General features: G+C 41.8%; 2 protein-coding genes across 5 annotated transcripts in view; both read right to left on the bottom strand.

Moving 5' to 3' along the window:
- The window catches only part of SPAG1 (sperm associated antigen 1), a 42,500-nt gene extending 36,229 nt beyond the window's left edge, over window positions 1-6,271 (bottom strand). The window contains exons 1-4 of one of the 2 annotated variants that reach the window (XM_052788202.1): window positions 6,192-6,271; window positions 4,680-4,821; window positions 3,931-4,090; window positions 3,438-3,563 (exon numbers count right to left, since the gene is read on the bottom strand). In XM_052788202.1, the coding sequence (XP_052644162.1) occupies window positions 3,438-3,563; window positions 3,931-4,090; window positions 4,680-4,819 (426 nt within the window). In that variant the 5' untranslated portion in view covers window positions 4,820-4,821; window positions 6,192-6,271. Of the gene's footprint in view, window positions 1-3,437; window positions 3,564-3,930; window positions 4,091-4,679; window positions 4,822-6,191 lie in introns of those variants that run through there. The other variant, XM_052788203.1, reaches the window with a different exon arrangement.
- A 1,587-nt stretch (window positions 6,272-7,858) lies between these two features.
- POLR2K (RNA polymerase II, I and III subunit K) lies at window positions 7,859-11,173 on the bottom strand. Of its 3 annotated transcripts, none has more exons than XM_052788365.1 (4): window positions 11,009-11,173; window positions 9,358-9,421; window positions 8,477-8,569; window positions 7,859-8,020 (listed from the first exon to the last, which is right to left on the bottom strand). In XM_052788365.1, the coding sequence occupies exons 2-4, from the start codon at window positions 9,416-9,418 to the stop codon at window positions 7,998-8,000; spliced, it is 177 nt and encodes a 58-aa protein (XP_052644325.1). In that variant the 5' UTR covers window positions 9,419-9,421; window positions 11,009-11,173; the 3' UTR covers window positions 7,859-7,997. The 3 variants fall into 3 exon arrangements, with proteins under 3 accessions (XP_052644325.1, XP_052644326.1, XP_052644327.1); XM_052788366.1 differs by having other exon boundaries at window positions 10,924-11,159; XM_052788367.1 differs by lacking the exon at window positions 11,009-11,173 and adding an exon at window positions 9,700-9,765.
- Between the last annotated feature and the right edge of the window lie 8,248 nt (window positions 11,174-19,421).

Here is a 19,421-nt window from a genome sequence, read left to right as displayed (position 1 = left end):
TTACTCTTAATGATCTCAGTCTTTCAAGAAGCTAGACAAAATGACAAATACATTTAGTGATCAGCGCATGTTTGGAGGAGGTAACTCCTAAGTATGGCTTCCTGAAATACGAGTTATCATTATGTATGCATCCTGGTGTACATTACAAATTTACTAATTTAATAAACATCAAATCTTTTTTTCAAACCAGAAGTCCTTAACTTAAACGAGCACAAAAATAGTGAAACTCTCAGAAGAAAACTCAAGGTATTTACACTAATGCAACTTTAATTTAGGGAGAGAACTACAGCATGTCCTTTTAAGGAATAAGGCAGAAGTGTTGACTTGAAAATGCACAATTTAAAAAATTCTAGGTCTCATATTCTTGGGACCACTGTAACCAAGTTGCAGCTCCAGCAGATTCAGGAATTTCTTAATCAGTAATATTTCAGAGCACCTCATCCAAAAGGCTTTGATGAAAAACATATGTTTGCATGCAGTGGAACAAACAAACAAAAAAAACCCCAAAACCTCTGCCCTTGTCATATTTCTTGCCAGAACTCACAATGCATGGATCCCACAGGGTTTGAAGCCCAGTGAACAATTTCTGGACCAAAGATCAAAGCATGGACTGGCTTCAGTTCAGGTGACACAGAATTTGGCCTTGGTTCTGCTTTGGGTCCTGTGTGATGGCCTAAGACACTACTATTCTGTGTCAGCTATACCAGTATTCTTTTTTAGTTCAGAGTATTCAAAATAATATGAAGACTATTTAGATACCATCACAGTGGATTTTTATAACATAAAACTTGGCATGTGTGTTGCATACCCTGGACTGTAGCATGAGGAGGCATCTGAGGACAGAAATATTTCTGGAATAGTATTAGGAAACTGTGTTTGGCAAAGGAACCTAAGTCTGCTGAAATCCCATCAATACAGTCTTTTGGAAGTAAGTATTTTTAAACCCATGCTTTAGTTCTGTCCTGGAAAAAGTGAGGCAGCAAAAATAATAATTAAGCAATGTGGACAGTTAAGAACAGAAAAACTCAAGCTGTCTCTCCAGTCCTCTTTTATTTTGCAGTACAGATGTAACCTCAGAGTCCTGGGCAGCATGAAAGAAAAATGGGTATATTGTGTTAAAGAGGGAAATATTGCATAAAGTTCACTCTTTTTTTCTATTCATTTTTGGAAAATCTTCCCCATGACTTCACACCAATAAAAAGAAAACACCATACAGAGTTATAAGCTATTAGTAGTGAATTGAAACTGTACCTACATTTAGTATCAGCAAGAAAATCTGATTACAGACACAACAAGATGCTTCCATTTACCAAACCTGTACCCATTGGTGCAATCTGCTATTTTAGGGTCAATAAGGATTTCCAGAATTGGCTTCATTGAAGATACTGAACTTTTTACGCATCAGATCAGATGAACAGTCTCCAATCAGATAACAACATGAAATTATGGAAGGGTTTGTGAATTTCTTTCTAGGAGAAAGGAGAAGTTTATCGTGCCAACTTTATACTTGATACCACATTACAAAATTATGTGATGCCAGTGTAAAAAATAATTACAGTCCTAACTGATTAGCAAAACATATTTAAAAATTATAAGATTACACATAGCTTTATCAGCAAGAAAGAAAAGAAATAAAAACTGATTAAGTATATTAATCGAATTTTTTTTTTTGAGATTTCCTATTACAGGTATAAATTTAGTGTACACTATAGAAACAGCTTCTTTTTATTCAGTAGTGATCTAGTAGTGGTATAACTGCACCGCTACATAAATAAAACTCAATTTCAGGCCTTTCTTCTCTCTTCCAGGACAGGTTACAATTACTCCAGAGGCCATCTGCTTGGACAAAAGGAATGGAAATCATATACCATAGATAAGGCATAAAGCTGTATCTAGGTTTCCTGGGTAATAATGCTAACACCTAAACCTTGTATGGAGAACAAAACTGATAGAAACTTGACCTGAAGACTGTTGCATGGTTTGAAGTAGGAGAAAAAAAATCTGAATACATATTTCATCTTTGAATGGAGAACACATCTTTAGTAAAACTCTATATTCTAGGTTTCAAGCTACTTCCCACCATTTTATGCTCATATTCTAATCTGGATTCACTGAGTTCACAAATTTTATTTACCATTTTTTGTTCTAGGACACACTTATACAGGACATAAATCAAGAGTAAAGCTACAGTGGCACTCTTCATCTCAGCAAAACAGGATAGTCAAGAAGAACATACATTGCAAAATGTGAAAGAGACAGATTCATGAAAAAAACACCCCAAAACAAAAGCACATCTTAGTCTCAATACTAACCACTTACAAAGCATTACACTGGAGTTCCCAGCCTCTTTGTACACCACATAACGGAGAGTGCCTAGTTATCCCAAATGTCTTGGTCTGATGTCTAAGCACCAGCTGACAATAAGTAGTTTCTGACAACACAGGAACACAAATCAGGAATTTACCAATACATAAATGTTCCAATAAAATTTGTCAAATTAACAATTAATAAGAAATATCACATGACCTGTAAGGATCCGTTCATAACTATTCTCAATTCCAAACTTCCAAAAATAAAAATCCTTTAGTGAATTTGTTATAAGTGTCCCAGAATTCCAAAGAAAATAGTGGGAATCAGACTGAAGCCATCAGTGATAACATCTGACAATTCAAAAAATTGCATCCCACACCTACTTTTCTGCCAATCCCTCCAATAGCACTGCATTTAATATTAGTAAGAAAAGCTGGTCACAGACAAAACAGATTTCAGGCAGATAAATAAATGGAAAAAAAACATGATGAAACTAATACCTAGGAAAAAGTGTACATGTTTATTCTGTAGTTCTGAAGATTTGTTAAGTATGCTTTATGGATAAATTAGGAAGTATGCTTTATGGCTAAAGCTGGAATACCAACTCAAGGTATAAAATAAGGGGAATCAAAGGGTACACGTACACCAGTGCAACCCAATATAGAAGTGGCTATAGAGTGAAACAGTTGGTGCAGAGGGTCCAACATCCATACTGTACGTGTTTCAGGGTATTTATTTTGGACTAGCTCCTGTCTGCTTTCATGGAAAAAAAGCCTACTGGCAGCCAGAGAAAATCTCCTGGCATAATTTCATCCAAAAGGAACGTAGTTCATGCTTAAATACCACTTTGAAATGTGAATCAAAGAACATAAAAGGGTGTTTAAGGAGATTTGCTCCAGAAGTGAATTCTTGATCAGAATTAAAACATTATTACAAGACACATGCTAGTACTAAGGAGGTACTTTTGTTTAAGCATTAGTCTCTTGCAAGGGAAGTTAAACGTTTTTATTTTCTGGTTAACAAAATAAATCTAGTAATAAAGCCTCAACGACTAGAAGTTTGTACGTATAAAATTTCCTAATTTTAGAAAGACATACAATTAACATACATTAGAAAACTGGAGATACCTGATTAGCAGGAAGACAGCTGCTGGAACAACGAATAGGAGGCAAATTATCTTGTCTATCATGCAGTGCGTCTGTTCTCAGGAACTGTGGTTTCTTATCATCTTCATTCATTTCTGTCACCCAGCTCTGAAAATAAATAAATAATATATCTGTACCTCGAAGCATTAGAGCAGATATACTTCATAGTCTACAATGACCCTAACAACTATCCTTATAACGCATTGCTCTTAACGGGGAAAAGCAATTAAGACAAAAACCAATTGTGCTTTTTTGAATAAAAAGCAATCTACAAAAAAAATCTGTAGAGTTAAAATGGGCGTTAAAGATTCAGAGACATTGATTCAAGAAAATAATTTAAAAACCCTCAACATAATCCTTTGATCGCTTCCTCACTTAATCAAATAATTACATTCTACTTAAGCACAAGAAGAGGAAGATTGATACATCAAAGTGATTATATTACTGACCATTATAAATTAGAGTTATACTGTACCATCAGTTCACCATTAATTGTTTCCCATTCTTCAGCTGTGAAATCAGAAGCTGTGGCTGCAGGCTTATCTCTTCTCAGAGCTCTGCTCCTTGGATCTAAATGCTCGATACGCTTTTCACAAAACAATGTAAGGTCAGGATAACATCCCTCTTCACCAGACCTTTAAAATGCAAAGATATAAAAGTTACAAAAAAGAACTAAACTGCACTACATCCTCCATATTTCTCTCCATGTGTAGTCTCTTGTGTGGTCACCACAGTGACTGCAGAGGACTATTTTCCTGTTACAACTGAATTCTACTGTCCCCTAATAACATTTTGATCAGAAAATTCCACTGAGTTAACCTTCAACAACTTTCCAATGGACACACATACACAGTTCAAAATTATCACAGTGCGCATAAAAGAATGTTCATGTCATTTTCAGCAAAAGTTAAATAGGCATGGCATCTGAAATCACCACAAACAGTCAGACAAGATGGCTTCATGACAGAACCAAAATCCAGCAGCAGCATTTGAGAAAAACCTGGCATCAAGTTACTCAAACCTTTTGGATGGTTAAAACAGGACTTGGATTTCTAGCGTTATCATTTGGACACTTTCAACATGATTACTTGAACTTTGTATTTTAATTTTTAAATTAGAAAGTTACAAAGAGGTCCAAGACAAACAGAGTATTTAAGTATGGGTTCCTCTGAATTTTACAGAACAGGAATATAATTAGTAAAGAAGGTAAGAAAATATGTTTACCTTAATACCCTGAGAATCTTTTCCAGGTGTTTAACATCTGTGCATTTTTCAATGAACTTGTAGTCCAGATGACCAATAGGTATTTGATATCTTTTAGTGGTTCCTTGGTCCAGCAAAAATGGTACTGACTCATCACCCATAACTAAATATTAGAAGGAAAAAATGTGATTCTGTAGGCACTTAATTATATTTTGAAGCAATGCAGACTTAAAGAATAACCCTGCTCATGCTCTGAAGTAATACTCTGTTATGGAAGCAGACCTGTTGCCACAAAAGAAAAATTTCAAATTTGAAGACCTGATCACACAAACTGTTTTGCTTAAAGAAAAATTGCCAATTTTTGCCTACCACATTCTCTGTTTTTCTTTAAACACAATATGGTATTACCTATTTTAACCAAGTGTGGTGGGGATGAAGGAGAAATGGTGCAGGACCCTCTACTTTTTTCAGAGGGAAGATGTTAACCAACTCAGTGTACTTAATGGAATGATAACCTTTGCCTTCTCTGTAGCCAAAATAAATCCAGTTGTTGGTCTTTCCTCACTAACTGCATTTTCTAGGTCTCTGATTATATTACTGTACTAATCTGAATCTTTTCCAGTAAGTCTGTAACTGATGAAGTGGGGTGTTCAAATTGGACGCTTCCTGTCTCCCCGTACCTTTGATCTGCTTATCTGCATCTTTTTCTATTTTGACTCCAAGCTCTACGGAGCAGAAATTCTTGTTTTTCCCCCCATGTTATATAGTGCTTAAACTGATCAGTTATTTTTGACAAGTACAATAAGGGCAGCTAGCTAGTATGTGGTAACAACTATGTATGGATATAAACCCAATTAAAATAATTGTGTTCTAATGTCTAGCATAATTACACATATTAATTTGTAGTTGCAGAAAAATGTTTACAATACAGTATCACTTAAATAATAACTGGTCATAATTAGGTATTGCATAAAGATAGGATTCTGCCCCAAGAATTTACAGTTTCAGTATAGGAAAAGAAGCAACACGCATGGAGAGACAGACGAATGCAGGAAATAATTAGCAGTAAAAAGCAAGAGAGGCACTCATGACAAAACGGCATCATTCTCTCCCATTTCGGTACTTCCATAAACGTTAGGGAGTTCCCTCGAGTGCCCGGAGCAGCTCTCGGGCAATGCGGTAACCAGGGCACCTCGGCTGCGCGGGGCCACGGCACCGCCACAGCCAAACGCGCTCCTCTCCTCCAGAAGCCGCAGCACCGTGCCCTGCTCCGCGGCCGCCGACAACACAACCTTCATCCCCCGGAGCCAGGAATTTACCTTCAAAACGACACCAAAGCCTCCCCTCACTCCGCAGCCGGAGCCGGCGCAGCGCGGCCAGCCCGCGCCTAGCAACTGTTGCTATGTACAACATGGCGGACGACGGGACGGACACCGGGCTGCCCTCCGCAGGGAGCCCCTCGCGACGCTCCCGCGGCGCCCCGCCGAACTCCAGCGGCGACACTGGCGTCGCGTGGCGGACTCCAACACTCACCTGCCCGCTGCCGCGCTGCCTGCGGGAGACGGACGCGGCCCGGCCCTCACCTCAGCCGCGGGACGCCAGCCTCTCGCTGGCCGCCGCGCATGCGCAGCTGGGCTGTGGCGGAGGCCGCGCTGCGCGCCCCCGTCCTCCGCCAGGTGGGAGCAAGGGCCCCCGGTCAGGGCGGAGGAAAACGGCGGAAGGGGGCGCGGCGGAGCTCCCAGCCCTCCACCTCCGGCAGAGGACGGACACCCCCGCCCCTCCCTCGGGGTGTAGCTTTAATAAAACGTCACCTGTTTGTTTTCAGTGTAGCATTTTATTTAGCTTCGAACAACCCCTCCCCCTCCCAGCGCCGGTCTCCCCCAGTGCCTACAACAGTACTGCCCGTCAGCCCTGCCATCCCCCGGCACTGTTTCCTAAAGCAGGTCCGCACCCCTTCCTGAGGGCTGGGGATGCTCTTCTCCACGTTCGTCCGGCAGACAGAGGCACCCAGCCCGTCCGCAGTCCGGCCAAACCCATCCCTTACTGCCACCAGACCTTTTCCGGCACTGGGAGCGCCCTCTCTTCAGCGGGCAACCCTCCAGCTCACCCGTCTGAGCAGTCACGTCAACAGCCGAGCCCTTGTTTCCGTTATGCAGGCCTAAGGTGCGCACCAGTCTGGTGAACAACCGGATAGCAAAATGTTATCGTTTACACTCGGGTGCACCTGGCTTGTGCATCTGGCTTCTAAGGAACAACCTAGATAAAATACGTCTTCATAGCTAAGATCAGGTAAGATACCCAAGAAAATCTTAACCAAACGGCTCCAAACCAAAATCTCAGGAATGCTTTTTTAGCCCCTAAAACAACCCACTGTAGTTCATTTATGAGCCAGTACAGGGTCATGCAGCTTGTAACAAAGATACCTTAGTAAGTACTAAGGTAAGAGTTAAACATAGTATCTCAACATTAACAGCATCATTAGCACCATCAAAACTGGTATTTGGAAGCACTTAAGGAGGCTAAATTAGCATCAGGCACACACCAGCAGTATTTTGTAGTACACTTCTGCAATAAGGCTATTTTACTACTACTTAACACACATTCCAAACAGACAGATGCATAAAGTTTTGGCTCATCAATACAAAACAACCACTTCACTCTTGTTATTAGAGACCCCCAAGAAGTCACCTGAAAAGCAAAGCAAGATGCTATGTTGGTTTTGGGACACTACCTAAATTATCTTTATAGCACAGATCTAATTCTTTCCCTGAGTACAACCAACTCAAGAAGCACTTTGGGAATTTCTGTTTACACATTGCTGCTTAATGTTTACCTTGCTTCCCTCCCCTCTTCTGAGAGATGACTTTTTTGACACTTTCTCCATAATTGAGTGGCTGAATTGGGTGCTCTCAGGTCCTTTGAAAGCTCTTTGAAATCCACATCTGTATTTCAGACCTAGCCTTGTGTAGCCTTCTATTTATTTTCAGTGGAATTTATTCAAACCAGTTATTTTATGCAGTTCATAGAAGTCCAAAGAATGTTTAACAAAGTTAGAATGTAAACAAATTTAGATGAGAGTAATGAAAACAAGGTTAACTCAAAAAGAATACAATGCCACTGAACTTAAACTACTGCATACTCTGACTACAATTTAAATGACAGCTTCAGAAATCTATTGCTGGAAGACAATATAGACAAAATTTAGTATCACAGTAAACTTTAATATTTCAATCTCTTAAAACACAATAAAAACATGCATTTGTACATGAATGGATTTACAGAGCAAAGTTATTAGAAAGATTAAACTGCATCATGAAGTCACTATATCTTCAGCAGACATCATCGGGCATCAAAAACCACCACTGAAATAGTGCAGTTAAAGGAAAAAAAATGCATTGTGGTTGAAAAAAAATTAGGGAGAAAAAAGATTGGGGGTGGGGAGAGACTGCCTAAATCTAAGGTCACAACTAACTACATAAAAGCATTTCAAAAGTCATCTTTAATTAACCCCACAACACTTTCCTTTTCTTAAAAGGCTGAAAAATATCAACAATTCACAGTATGTCACCCAGCAGGCTATCCTAGCTTATTATATTTTGCATAGAAAATGGAAAAAAACAGAGAAAGTGCCAGAAAAGAAAACAAGGTGCCCAATCACACTGCAGAGGTTTCCCTACAGTACTTTGCTCTATTGTATTGATTTTTGGCCTTGAAGGATTCTTACATAATTACTCAAATCTTCCATTCCATTTCCCTTATATAACTTGTCTCCATCCACAGCTTCTCAAATGCATTCAAGTGCATGTGTAAAAGGATACATCTTTTTGTCCTCTTCTTGTACATTATTCTGTAGCCACATTCTCTGCATCTGATAGGATCTCTTGCCTTTATTTCATTTTCTGTATGACATTCTGATATGATGGAGGAAGATAAAGGGAGTGGGTAAACAAAACCAACATTGTTAATGCATAGATAACTTTCAAAAGTCGTAACAGTCAAATTCCTATTTGTGGCAAACATAATAAAAAATAATTGTAGTGAATTTGTATCAAGAGCCAAATGACATCAAGATACCGTTCAAAAAAAAAAAAAATTTCACAAACTTCACTTATATTAAGATCAAAGAGGATCTTGCTAAAAATCACCAAATTATTACTGCACAGAATACAGTCCACTTTTGATACAACTAGACTCTCTACTAATGAAAACTTCAGCTCAGTCCCCCAAACCCCACATTTATTTTCTTAAAGGACAAAATATTTCAGAGATTCCTGAAGTGACAACTCAAAATCACCAATTTTAAGTTGTTGACTTATCTATAGGTAAGAGAGAATTTGACTATTGCACTTCAATAAAAGCTGAGTGACCACACGGCATTTAAAAAAAAACTCTCCGAGATGCACTAAATTAGACGGTCCACTATCTGCACCACAGTGCAGACACTTAGAGAAAGCACCCTCTGGAGATGGAGGACCTCCACGCAGCAACACAAGCTCTAGTGAATTACTTCCACATTGCCATCCATATACTCCCAATATATGTGGTACCATCGGTTTGTAAAGCTTTAAAGGACATCAGGATCCACATTGCAACTATTTGCATTTATGTACTCTTCAGTATAATGATTATGCATTCTTCATTATTAAAACACCACATCTCCAGTAACAAGTAAAAAAATTCACTGATGTCTTTTCTTTACCTCCACAAATGTAAATCATTGGCTGCTGCTTTGGAGGCTGAACATCCTTCTGTGAATCCATGTTCTAAACAACAAAAAAAAAAAACCACAACATGCACACCAGTTTTTGGTTGTTGTTGTTTTGGGTTTTTTTAACAATTTTTTCAAGGTATAAACAATCATTTTAATATCTCAATCTAAAACTAACAGAAGATGGAAAACTTCCTTAAAAGTAAACACAAATTCCATCTGTATTTGAAACACAGGACATTGGATTATTCAGGTTGGAAGAGACTTCAGAAAGTCATCTAGTTCAACATCTCAAAAGCAAAGTAACATCAGGTTTCTCAGAGCTTTACCAACCTGGTATAGAAAACCTCCAAAAATGGAGACGGCACAACATTTTCTATTAAACAGGATTTTAAACATTAAAGCCCAATGAATAATATTTTATTTCCTCCCTCCTGCCAATGGTAAGAATTTCCTTCCTGGAAACATAAAAATAAATAATTTCTTATGTATCACTCACATAACAACAGTGCTATCATGAACAAGATAAGCCTTGTTGTACTTTTTCCCCCTCTGATACACTAGCTAAGCTAATCTACCTTTTCATTGATCTAAGGGATTAAAAATCCTGGGAACAGACTGTAGGTAAAAGAGTAATAGGAATTAAAAACAAACAAACAAAACAATGAGGGGCCAAAGAGAAGAAAATCCGCCCTCAAAATCCTAACATAGGTGCGTATGATTACCAAACTGATCAAGAGTTTGATAACTCAGTGGTACTCTTCAAGTATTCCTTCATCAGACTGAATAGTTGCATATACTCCACAAACATTCTACCAAGCTTTAAGTAATCCTATCCTAACATCTAAATAGGGAGATAGTAAACACTTTTTTCCAGCCAATGCAAGCCTAGACTAGAACGTGAATATCTCTTTGCAGTTTTTTTTTGAGGTTGCTGTTTTCTGTGCCTCTGTTCTGCTTGGCACAGAAGACAAGAATTCCTAACCCTTGTGCCAGTGAATAGCCTTCATGATTCTTCTTTACAAGCACGACTCTTGGATGCTTTTGCTTAATATTACAGTAAGGATTATTTCTCTGATCGTCACAGTTTGTTTCAGTATAAATTCATCTGGGAAAACTAAGGTCTTGAAGACGGAACGGTAGGCTTGACAGAAATGGTTCATCCTTTAAGGGAGTTTGAGCAGCACTTGACAAACCACCTTGTGAAAACCCCCATTATGCCTCTCCATTTGAGAGAACTGGAGATAACGCATTAAACTCTACAGCTTTCAAGTAAGGTTTTGCTCTACCATAACCACAGCGCCATCTTAATCCACATGTGTTATGTTCTTTCTGTGTCAGTACATTACAGTAAGATACAAGCAGTCATCCATTAGCACTTGAAAACGGCAGCATCTTCTAAAACAGAGAGCTGAGCTAAGGAGGACCACAGCTGCTGCTAAATAACTTGAGCTGGTGCTGCTTATGCAGCACAGTAATACTGGTGCTAAAGACAGCAGTGACCTACAGCTACGTATTTTGCAGGGAGGTACCACAGTTTAGCCGGCCTTCACGTACCCTGCAGCTCTGAGCGCTGCCAAGCCGACACAGCCAAAAGGCTCACCGGTGCACCTACGCGCATTGGGCTGCGCCCGTAACCTACCGCGAAGACGTGGAGCGCCGGTCACGCTGCTCGTGCCGAGGACGGCACAGGTACCTGGAAGAGAGGCAAACCCGCTCCGTCACGTCCCGCAGAGCCCACGAAGGAGGACGGACCGACCGACGGACGGACGTCCTTCCTCACAGCCCACCGGCCCCTCAGCCCCAGACACCCCAGCCCGCCCCAATTCCGCACCGCGGCCTCTCCTACCGCCCCGCGGGGCTTTTACGCAGGAGGGAAGGCCACGAGGTCGGGCAGGGCCTTTCCCTGCTCGCCACGGCCACACCACCACCCCCCTGCAGCGAAAGGGACACCGGCTCCTAAGAGAGACGCCCGAAAACCCCAGGCGAGCCCCGACCCCCACTCGCCTGCACAAACCACTCCGCCAGTCTCACCCTCTCCTCGGCGCCGACTAATGACGACACACGGGGCGCCGGCGGAGGCAGGGCCCGCCCAGCACCGCCCTGAGCTGTGTACCTCAGCGCGTGCCGTTATGCTAGCGGCCGCACGAGACAGCGGTACGCACGGTGCGGCGGACAGGTGCCCGGGGGCCCTGCCGAACCGAACCGAACCGAACCTAACCGCACCGCACCGCAGCCCTGCCCCCGCCGGCCGGCCGGCTGGTCGGTCGGTCGGTCGGTCGGTCGGTCGGTCCCCGGCAGCCAGCCGCCGCCAGCTCCGGCCTCCTCGCCGCTGAATAACTAGGTTGAGACAGTAATAAATACTTAGCGGTCGGTGTTAGCCGCTTTGAAAAAGAAAGCACAGAATATTTGGTGGCATTTTTGCCATATATAAGCTTTCGTATGAATAGCAGCGTCAGTTTCCTAAGAAGAAAGTCGGCAGCTGCGTGGTTAGACAGCGTAAGAACGAACAACGTACTCGGTGTTGTCACTCGGCTGTAGCCGACCTGTACTGAATGCCCTGCGCCAGGTCCGATCGTGCGGCTGCAGAGGTTTTTAAAACACCGCCGAGGTGTTTCACCGCAAGGCCCTGTCTGTTTTCAGAAGCGTTTTACCTAAGATCCGTGGATAAAAAAAAACACACCTCGATAGTTTTAAGCTTGTGGGCGGTATCACACGTATGAAACCACCCTTAGAAGGTGCGATAGTACCTATTCTAACGGTAGGACGCTGTTACGAAAGACGTTCAAATGCCGGCGATTCCCGTACGCACTGAACGGAGACAGAACAAACCAGATTTAAACGGTACCGGTTGCTCTCTCGGTCAGTGGCTCAACCTCGCTGGCGGTATCAATTTTGAATCTTCGATAGGCGTCTTGGAGAGTTAGCTATCTTTGTTTTATTCCTAGAAAAATGTTTAACAAATACTGTGTTTTGTGAATATGCCAGTTTAAATGACTCCATCATTCAAGAGGTGCCCTAGTTTCAGGAAAGGTCTTTCTTTCCTCTTTCTGAATGCTGAATAAACATTTCCTAAGCACCCAAATGCACTGATACGTATGAGGTTTTATCAGTTGTAATTTATTGATGTTGTTCTCATAGTAGCAAATCACCTTCATACATGACCTATAGCTTATCTAAAATAAACTGGAGGAATAATAAATAGTTGCGGTTTTGCCAGGTTTGTATTTCAGTTAAACGTAATGAAAATACAGTAATGATTTTAGACAGCTCAGCTGCTTCTCCGTACTGCTGTGTATGAATAAAGCTAAATATCGCCTCTGGAGCGCCAGAATAAAGCACGTGCAAGAAAAACGGTACGCGAAAGGCAGAGCTATTAATCTCCATGCTGACTTCGCCGTGACATTGCTACCCGCGTCCCCTCCTCCCCGCGGTCTTCGCCGGTGTGGGTGTGCATCGAGAGTTTCAGTCAGAGCGGGGGGGGGGGAGCCTCAACCCTGCCTTTCCTGGTAAATGCACACCAAGTAATCACCATCTGATAAATAAACAAAAAAACCCCAAACAACCGGTATTATTTCTCCAGGCTCGTTTTGTATTTTAAAATGCGTTTGTCACACCGGTAATTTTAAAAGGACCTGGAAAAATAGCATGTTTTACCAGGTCTTAAAGCTTCGGTTACTTCAGCCGTTTGTGATGAAGCCCGCCTCCTCCGAGGGGAGCGCTTTAACGGTAAAACCCCATCCTGATGGGCTGGTGTTTACCAGCCCTAAAGATGCTCCTTGGATTTAGAGTAGCAGAAAGGGTTGGGACAATGTGGGAGACCTCCATGGTCCCGTAAAGGGAAAGAGCTCCTGGGGAATTGGTAGGAAAGCGTGAGGAAAGGCTTGTGGGGCGAGGTGGGGAGGTGCAGGGGTAATTTTTGGATGGGAAGGAAACGCGGGCGCAGCGGAGCGCAGCGCGAGTGTGTTGCAGACTGTCTTACCTCATTTTGTTTGTTTAGAAGCAACGTTCTCAGGTGTTGGCTGGGGTTTTGTTTGGGAGGTTTTTTTTTTTTTTTGTGACGCTTTTTGTTAAATCACGCTTTTCGGTGTGATGCTTCTGTGTATTGCGTTAAATGCCGCAACCACTACTTGTTCAATTTCTTGGCTATTTTTAGCCCAAGTCACATAAATCCGTCCGGGTTTGAGTGACAGAAACAGAACTTGCAGCTGGTGTGTCCCGCTTTAAGGAGCTAGCAAGCTGCCAATTTCACAGAAAAGGTAATTTATTTTATAAATACATACAGCTATTTGAAAAATAATTTCTTCTGATTCACGTGAAATAGACGATACTACAGAAAGCACTTTCGGAAAACTTGTATTTCATTCCATAAAGTTTCTAATGATTTCTCCTTCTAAAAAGGAAGGGGGAGATACCCCAAGAGCCTTTCTCTTTTTATCCATAACACAAACCAATATTCTTTATCTTAAAACGTCACAGTTTCCCCCGGCTCTGGATAGGTAACTTTAAAATCCGTGTTTCCTCCGGCCCCTCAGCCTGCCAGGCGCCTCTGCCCGCTGCCCACCCGCCGGGACGGCTTTGCAAGGCTAGAGGAGTGGAGGTTGCCAAAGGGGAAGGCTGCAAACTTGCCAAACCTCATGTACAGGAATTACGTTACTTAATTTCAGCGTTTCTCTGGAAAGCCTCTGCTTTGCTTCTTTAAAAGTAGGTGTTGCTTTTAGAGTCACAAATGACAGTTTTACATCTCTCGTTCAGATCTGACATTGTTCTGGTTGAGGAAGAAAACTGAAGTGTAAACAGAGAAAGAACCAGAAAAATTAGAAATAACCGGGGGTAAATGTTGTATTAGTGAGGTGAAGGAGAGCAATACCCAGCAGAAGGAGAACACAACGATGATTTATTCGGCCTTTCCTATGTCCCTGTGTGGCAAGCACCCACTTCACCCCGGGGCGGCGGCTGCGAGGCCTGCCGGTGCCCCGCCGCCGGCAGCTCCCCCCGCCTGCCTGAAGCCAGCAGGTAGGTGAGCGTGGGTAGCCCCACGTTATCCTTACCGAGCTCAGGAAAAACAGGCACCCAAGTATTCGTGGTTTGGCTTTTTTTTTTTTTTTTAATATACAGATTAACTAAAACCACGACAAAAACTAGGCGATATCACGGGGCATCTCCTGTCCGACTAGCACCTGATTTAAAGGAGGTGGCACTTGACAAACCCTCTGCGATTGTTTTGTTCCCGGGCCGTCGGATACAAATGTACCGATCAACTCGAATTAATTAGCACCTTTATAACTCAAGCTTAAAGGTTATGGCGCAGATAAGGCTCGTTATCTGTGAAAGCCTCTGGCTGGCCGTGATCGACCAGCGCCTCTGAAGCCACCCCTCGAGCCCTGGGAGCCCCCAGCAGGGAGCTGAGAAGGCTCCCACCGAGGCGGGAAAACCTCACCCTCGCCGGGCACCTGAGAGGAAGCAGAGCGGGGGGGAGGAAGGACGCAGGGGCGCTTTTAATGGTGGGCTGGGTGGGGCGGGGGTGGCCGCAGGGCTGAAGTAGAAAGCGTGAGGAGAAAGGCGAGCCTTGCTGGTATCTTCTCGTGTCCTGGAGGAGCGGGCTCTCCCGTTCGGCGGAACAGTTCTCCTCAGGCTTCCACCCCGCCGACGCCCTACCCTCGCCCTAGGGCGGCGCCGCTCTCCTGAGGGCCGCAGCGCGGAGGGGGTGGGGGAGGCAGTGCGGCAGCGGTTGGTGAGGGCGGGTAGTTCAAACCCAAGCGAGGGAAAGCAGCGGTAGCCGCACGCGAGGAGCCGGTGTGGGTGGAGAGAAGCGAAGCGGCTCCTCGCTAAGGGCAACGGGCCCCAGAGCCGGGCGGCGAGCCGCTGAGGCGGCAGGTTTCTCCTTGTCTCCAGCCAGCTGGGGCGGGGTGTTCCTTGCCTTCACCCCTTCTCAGGGAGCCCCGCCGGCCGCCACAGCTGCACTCGGTGGTGGGGGACCTCTAGGCTCTGTTTGCTGTGCCCAGCGATTTGCCAGATGAGGGGGTGAAGCTGTTGGTTTTGCTCGTGTCCGGCACCCCAGGTGACTGAGAGACCCTCGGGTGCTGGTCCCTAGGTAGCCGTCAATTACCTTCATCGCTGGGTAATTAGGCATTGCAGCGAACGCCTATATAGACGAACTGAAAACTGTCCCAGCGGGCTAACGCTTCTCTTGCGCCTCTCTTTTTCTCTCCACATCCTTTCTCACTCTAGGTTATCAATAGGGGTAAACAATACTTTGAATACAGCACCTTTGCTTTGGAAGATCTCGAGTTGCTTCACAAATTAGGGTAAGTGACCCACATCTTGCAGATAGGACTTACTATGCCATCTTCAATATTGATACCTTTGAAGGTGTTAAGGGCTTCTCTGTTTTTAGATCTGGGTGCTCAAAGAGCAGAGTCTTCGGATAGTCAGTTTTACTACAGGTATCATATCTGTTTAAATAACAGAGAAAATATTCTTGTATCACCAAAACTGCCTTTATCTGTTTTGTTAACAAAGGTGAACAGTGACAAACAAGGACAGAAGACATCTTGTTCAAGGCATAAATGTTCAGTGGGTGTTACTGGGGAATGTAAATTAGTATCAGTAACAGGCCTGACTCCGTTCTAGAACTCATGTCTAAGTTACAGGCACCATTTACATTGCCTTCTAGTAACCAACATTTTTACCTCTTTAGGACACTTTGTAAGATTAAACTTGTCAGAAGTTATCCCTTGTCTAAATATCTGAATCCTGTTGTTAATGTAGTTTGGGTCTGTGAACATGAAATATTTTGTTCTGTAAACTGCCAGAAAGCTTGCAGTTGACTTGTAGATCAATTTGAGAACTACAAAATTAATAATAGATATGAGAAATGTATAGAGCATAAGAATATACACTTAACAGATATGGATTTTATTCCTTCCTCTGTAATGGACTTGCTGTGTGGCCAGTCTTTTCTTCCCTGCACATCTGTTTTATGATGTCTAAAACAAGGTTAACAATAGTTTCAGAAATTACTTCAAGATCCTCAAATGAAAAGGGCTTGATGACGTGTATTAAATCTAGTAGATGAAACTTTTCTCCTGACAAAAAAGGAAGTGCTTATAAAACACTAGACAAGTCATAAGAGGTTTTATTAGGCATGTCTTATGAATATAAGTAGCATCTCGTTCTAGTATGAAATGTTCAGCACCTCTGAAAGGCTTTCCCTTCTGTACTGTATTTGTAAAATGAGACCTTGTGTCAAATTAAATCTTAATTTGTGCAAGTAATACATTTCGAAAAAATGTGTATACAAACCTGAGGTGTATACTGGGATTTGCAGTAAAGAAGTATAGTGGGCATTGTTCACTCGGTGTATTGCAGTAGCATCCCCATAATTTTTTCAAAGCCGTTATCTTAAAATCAATATAGTAAGCTCACAGGCTCCTCCTGCTGGACATTGGCGTATTTACAGCATATTTTTGGCTTTTTACTTACCAACATTCCTTTAACTCTGCTATTCTGATCCCCTACGGCTGCAAAAAATTTTCTGTGATTTTTTTTGTTACTCGAAACACAAGTTTGCTTAAATTCTTTTATACTGTAATATTTTAAAATTCCTCTACTCAGTTGTTCATAAGATTAGGTAATTTCTCCCATGGAATATCTGAGAATGAAACTGCAAGCATGAGTTTTCCTTTTGTTGTTTCTTCAGCGTGCTGCCTGAATATTAAGTTTCTAAACCTGCAAGCCTTTGCACTTTTGTTAAATGTGTGGCTAGTTTGACTGTGTTTAAGGAAAATATTAATATTTTTAAAGGTAAGTGTGGGTATGTCCTTTTTGGGGGGGAGGTGCGGATTGAGATTTTGAATAGCTGTCTCTAAATAGAATTCAAAGTTTAAATCTCTGTCCATCAGCATTTTTGGTAGGAATATCTCCTGGAAATGTTTGCTAACTAACTGCAGTTCACCAAAATTCAGTATAGAAAATGAAACCTCTATTCTTTTTGTAGATTACACAAAGATAATGCTCTATTGTTACTACAGGTTCCTTATAGGTCTTCTTCCTTTTACAGAAAGAAGAGCTATGTTGATGTGGTCCTCCACTAATAGTGTGAATAATCAACTGAAGAGCAGCAATGCACTACACAGTCTTCATATTTTTTTCCTATCTTTTTAAAGTTATTTTCTAGTTCATGACACAGCATTTTCAACCTGTTGCCTAAAATGTTGAAAAGTGATGCAGATGAAACACTAGACACTGCTCGGAGTTGGTCCTGCGCTGTCAGGAAATTTATCCCTAATTCATGTAATAACTAGCTTAAAGCTATGCCCTTGTGTTTCCTATTTGTGCTGTCATTTATTTCACCAAGAAAAAGTGGAGAATGAGGAAAAAGCAGTGAGGTAAAACAAATGTGAAAGTAAGGTACTTGTAGGGATAAATGGGAGAGGGAAAGGAAGCAGGCCAGACTTCAGAATTTGTCATCTTCTTGGAATCATTTTTATATACCTTTCTTTCCTGGAAGAATTTTTCTTAATTATGGGGATGGATTTTTTGTTTGTTTGTTTTAAATCTGTTTGATTTTATACTGATATTAGTCTGATTCTATAGGCCTTTATGCCAAGTTCTCACAGTCTGCTGTTTAATATCCTGTTCCTTTTGAACTTTTATATGTTGCTGTCTCCTCACAGTAGAAAACAAAACAAAGCACTTCCTATATTGCAGTGATCTTATAAAGTGCCTTCAGTATGGGTCAAAAAATGGTAACTAAATGACCCAAGATCATCAAAGAATTGTTCCCCCTGCCCCCAACAGTTTGGGTTCCTACTGCTTGTATTTGGTGGCTTAGGGATCGACTAAGTCAGGACTGTTGGGATATTAGCAATGTCTTAGTATCTGGTGTTTAAGCCATCTTTAAAGATTCTTATTTTTGTCTCTTCTGAAAATTCAATCACTGTTTCCAGGCTTAACGTTCCAAAATACCAGTTCTAAAGGCCAGTAACATATGCCAGTAAAAAGTCCTGATTCAAACTTCAAAAGTCTTGCAACATTGATGTGAACTGCTATGATTTCTGTGAGAACAGCGCTCATACTGGCATTATTCATAACACCTTTTATACAGTTACTGTGTCTTGGCTGTAAAAAGCAGTGACCTATTGCCACTCTGGTTAGGGTGGAGAAACTCTGCCATGTATGAATGGCAAAAAAGTAAGTCTGTATTCTTACATCTCTTATTTAAATGGGTACATCAGCCACTTGTAACTTTTCTAGGAAATATATATAGTAGCTCTTAAAAGCTTTTATACTTACTAAGTTTAAAAGAAACTTTCTTTCTACGCACATGGTGAGAGGATGTATAGTCAGTCCATCAGTTTCTTTAAAGTGTAAAGCTTCAGAACACTCAGTTTATCCACAGAGCTGAGCAAAAGCAGAGAGTTTCTTTACAAGATAACATTTAAATGTTAAGGCAGATAAGAATGCACTGTTCACTTTAACTAGAGGACAAATTTTATTCCCTCCAGGGACTGTAAGGACCTAAATAATAGGGAGCCCTGTACACTTGTGACTTCATGATTAATCCTCTCACTTTTCTTAAGGAGAAAATGCCTTTTGTCTAAACTCATCTATTACCAGAGGTACTGCTGGTTCTTAAGGCCTGAACCATTAGTGGCTGGATGAACCAATAACACAGTGCTAGTGAAAATCTTGGTCCTATTGGAATGAGAGGGAGTTTTGTCACCAATTTCAGCACAAATGAGACTCTAGTTGCTGTGTCGCTTATTTGAAGCTTTTCCTTGGATGACGATTGACAGATCAATTAGCTAACTGGATGTATGTTTTAATTTGCCTCATGGTATGCTATGCATTTTAATCACTCATTCTAACCATCTACTTGATTGTAATTTATCTTTGTGTTCATGTATAAGCGCTGTTTCTACTAAGACTAATGGAAATACTTTTGTCACGGCTGCTAACTTCATAGACTTACACAAGGCTTTCTGACTAATCTGAGAGTGTTTTGGTGACTACTTTTGTTGTTTGTTTCAGAAATAACACTGGTATCTTCA

This window comes from Harpia harpyja, chromosome 5 (assembly GCF_026419915.1).
Source record: "Harpia harpyja isolate bHarHar1 chromosome 5, bHarHar1 primary haplotype, whole genome shotgun sequence".
Lineage (NCBI taxonomy): Eukaryota > Metazoa > Chordata > Aves > Accipitriformes > Accipitridae > Harpia > Harpia harpyja.
Note: the sequence above shows the minus strand (reverse complement) of the source record. Positions and strands in the feature narration are given on the sequence as shown.